This window comes from Aegilops tauschii, chromosome 7, assembly GCF_002575655.3.
Source record: "Aegilops tauschii subsp. strangulata cultivar AL8/78 chromosome 7, Aet v6.0, whole genome shotgun sequence".
NCBI classification, from domain to species: Eukaryota; Viridiplantae; Streptophyta; class Magnoliopsida; order Poales; family Poaceae; genus Aegilops; species Aegilops tauschii.
Window position 1 is genome coordinate 171,241,291 of NC_053041.3, and position 3,740 is coordinate 171,245,030.

The 3,740-nt window shown below is 43.7% G+C and overlaps 1 protein-coding gene across 1 annotated transcript; it reads right to left on the bottom strand.

Annotated features, from left to right (window-relative positions):
* Window positions 1-238: 238 nt before the first annotated feature.
* Window positions 239-2,523, bottom strand: LOC109763679 (probable peroxygenase 5). Its single transcript, XM_020322540.4, has 4 exons — window positions 2,133-2,523; window positions 1,704-1,804; window positions 708-833; window positions 239-608 (listed from the first exon to the last, which is right to left on the bottom strand). Exons 1-4 carry the CDS (start codon window positions 2,379-2,381, stop codon window positions 449-451), a joined length of 636 nt encoding a protein of 211 aa, XP_020178129.1. The 5' UTR covers window positions 2,382-2,523; the 3' UTR covers window positions 239-448.
* Between the last annotated feature and the right edge of the window lie 1,217 nt (window positions 2,524-3,740).

Here is a 3,740-nt window from a genome sequence, read left to right on the forward strand (position 1 = left end):
GTGAAAAACTAATCGTGAAACCCAAGTGAACATCAAGTTCATGCAAATTAGTTTTTTTTTCATGGAAGTTCATACAAATTACCTTTTTTTTCAAAGGAAGTTCATACAAATTAGTTACTTGGAGATTAGTAGCAATGTGTGTATCTTCTTGAAGATAAAAATGGAGAATCGGATGGGATAAGGAGTCAGTTGTTTGTCGAGACGTAAATTAGCAAGGAATAACAACAAAATGCCAAAATTAAAACAAATGTGAATGGTTTTTTCCAATTTGCAAGCAGTTTCTATACATTTACAATCAGGCTCCCAGCCTCATTCCAGGAAGCATGAAACCAGAAACAAATGAAACCAAACGACCACAACAATAATTTCGGGAACGGAACTCACAAGCACACCAATCTACAGATAATTGCACAAAACCACAAATAACTGGGCATCGGAGGACATTTCATCATTTCTTCTTGGCAAATTCCTTAGCTTCCTTCTTTTCTCGCTCCAACTTCTCAAAGACGCTGCCATCATAGACCGCCTTGACAGTCTCCTTGTGAAGAAATCCCTCCTTGTCTTTGCACAGCGCATATAGAAGTTTCCACTCTACGAAAGCACCCACCCTGCCATTTTTTTTGTGTGTGTGCGCCAAAAGCATGAGCTAAAAAAGAACGCGATAGTTGCATTTTACATTATTCATACTCTAGATGAAGTAACCTTACCGTCCACTGAAATCTTTAGGATCCCTGTTTGCTTTAAGCATCTCCCCCAGCTCTTTGTCCGTTAGGGCATCAGGCCTAGTGTGGGCATGCTTCTTGAATATCTCCTCAAACTTTTCAGGAACAAACCTGCAATTTTGACAAACTGAGAAGTTAGCAAGTATGCACCCATGGTAGTCATTCTAATTAAGAAAGCCAAATGATCTAGAACTGTATCATTTATTCCTTCTAACACAAACTAGCATTGGGAAGTGCAACTTGGCAGTAGGAGTTCCCTAGCATCATAAAAGAGCAATCTATTATGCACTGGCACATGTTGGCAACCATACCTTTCACCTGCTATTTTGCTATCCCAAAAAAAAAACTGCTATTTTGTTTCTCTTAGGCTTTAGGGAGTTGCGGCTAAGATCGAAGCCCCAAGGGGTGGACCTTATATTTAGAAGCTTTTATAAAGTTTTGAAGATAAGCCGACTCCTACATGTATACGTAGATGTTGCCTATATACTTGTAATACCTCGTCTGTAATTATACGCATTTGTGTGCTATAGGGGAAAAAGACGGGGACCTGTAATAGCAAAAGTATACCGTTATAGATTCACGCACACTTGTTGTTTTTATTGTACCACGTAAATAAAATGGATTTGCTTTAGACCAACTAGTCGACTATTATTTACTTGTATGGAATCAATTGATTGTTGTAGTTTGCTCTCGAATTGCACATTTGAATGAAATATTTACTTGTATGTCTGATTATATTTTTCATATCTGATTTGAAAGTCAGTCGATTCCTTTTAATTTGCCATGCAGTTCATATCTTACCAGTTACCAGTAATTTTACAGTTTGTACACTTTGAAAGGGAGGTACTATAGTATGAGATACCAGTTACCAGTTACCAGTAATTTTACCAGTTAGCATGCATGATCTGCCCGCCCTAGGGGCGATGGGCACATGGTACTAGTAGTATGAGATAGGAGTACTGTAGTAGTATCTATAAGTACCTTCCCTGGATATCGTACACGTCTGTATCGCTCCCATGCTTGCCCTGCTGAATGGTCTTCACGTAGATGGGGAACTTGAAAGCTGGAGGCTTCACGTTCGCCTGCAGCAACACAACGACAATCAATAACATGAAGTAAAGTATTAAACTCGAGTTCTTTACGCCAGAAATAATAATGCATGAAAGCCCGTTTCGTGCCACGTCAAGAGAGATCTTTGGCCAGTTTTGACGATTCCAACTGCTTTACAGTGATGTAGAGTACGTAGTATAGTATGCCTTGTTTCGATCTCGCTTTCTTTTCTGGTAAAGAGGCCCAGGCTGGCATCTCCTTTGCAGCCGAAAGAATGCAACTAGGCCAAAGGGCAGAGGCTACCAAGCCATCAACAACAGTGGAGCGCTATAGCAGCAGTATGACTAACAGTCTACATACCGGTACCGTCTTGGACGCGAGGAAGCCGTTGATGAAGACGGTGCCGGCGGCGGACACCAAGACGCCGCAGCCGATGGCGCGTAGCCCTCGGTAGGTCTCGGAGGGGTAGATGATGCCGTCCCTGTTCGTGTCGAAGAAGGCGGCGTGCTTCTGCAGCGGCGTCAGCTCGTGGCCGCTGTACAAGTCCGCCATGGACTCCTCCTTCACCTGCTGCTGGCTCCCTGCCGCGCCCGCGGGTTTGGAGCCCATTGATGGACGGATGGTTTCGGCCGGCCGGCGATCGAGGGGCGGGAAAGCGGGAGGTGAAGATCAGCTGGATATGTCGGTAATGATGATGCCAAGGTGGCGCGGGGAGAGGAAAGCGGGAGTGGCTTGTGCTGGTGGTGCTGGTACGCAGGGAGCTCGTGGGTATATGTAGTGCTCCGTCCATGGGTGCCGTGCGCGCGGGCACCAGCCAGCCATGCATGCGATGCGATCACTTCATTTAATTTCTCCAGGATCTCGCCGCTGCTGCTGTTTCCTTCCTTTGACCTCGCACCGCCCCACCTTTGGTACTAGTGTCTTTTCTTGATGAGATACAGTACGATATCTTGCCGACGTCGACGCGCGTGAGTAGAGCAAAAATACTGGCATGTATCTTCACCGACTATCTAGCTGCCACGTCGCCCCAAGAGTCCAATGCCAAGCGGTAATAAGCAGACCTATTTGCTTCACAAGATTCTCATACCATAGGAATAGAGAATAGTGAAAAACATAAAATTAGAGTATATGAATCCTATAGTATTAGCAAACCAGAATTTACATCAATGAGTGTGTTTTTTTCGTGAATAACATCAAACAGCGATTTGACATCACAGGAAAAGGATTCTTGGTTGAAAACAAGAAAAAGAAATGTAACTAGGTTTGAGTTGATTGAAATTTCCTTCAAGATATAGGGCAATGCACTCATTAGGAATTTTTTTGTAATGATAAAAGAAGTGGATATAAAGAATGAGTAGAAACACCCGCATGTAAATTTTACTATAAAAGAAATAAATATGTTTTTCGTGAAGTTTTTTTTTTGACAGCATGCTTTTCGTGAAGTTTTAGTAGGATCATTTGGACCGAAGTTTCAAGTATCTTTTTTTTTATGGAAAAGTTTCAAGTATCTTCAAAGCAGGAATTACGTCAAGAGGGCCCGTAGTAGAGGTACTGTACTTCTTAAGGCCCACAAAATCCAAAACGAAAGTACACGACACTCCAGATGCAGAGTTTCGGGAAGGACACAACGGGTAGTCTAGTACTGCGACGTACTCCGTACTACGTGCTTTTCACAACAACCAAAAAAGTACGTGAAGCTTTGACTCATCGTGTCGTAACCACGAAAATGAACGCTGTGCGTGACAAACGCCGGAGGATGAATGGCAATCAACTCTAGATGCAGAGTAGCTTCGGTAAGAGCAACTCCAACGGGCCGACCCAAACGGACGGTGATTTTGTCCGTTTTTTGTCCGTTTGGGTCGGCCAGACGGACACGGATGTCCGCTTCCGCGTTTGGGTCGGCGCGTGCGTCCAACACTGGCCTGACCCATTTTGACGGCGGTATGAAAAAAAATAAACGCATGCATA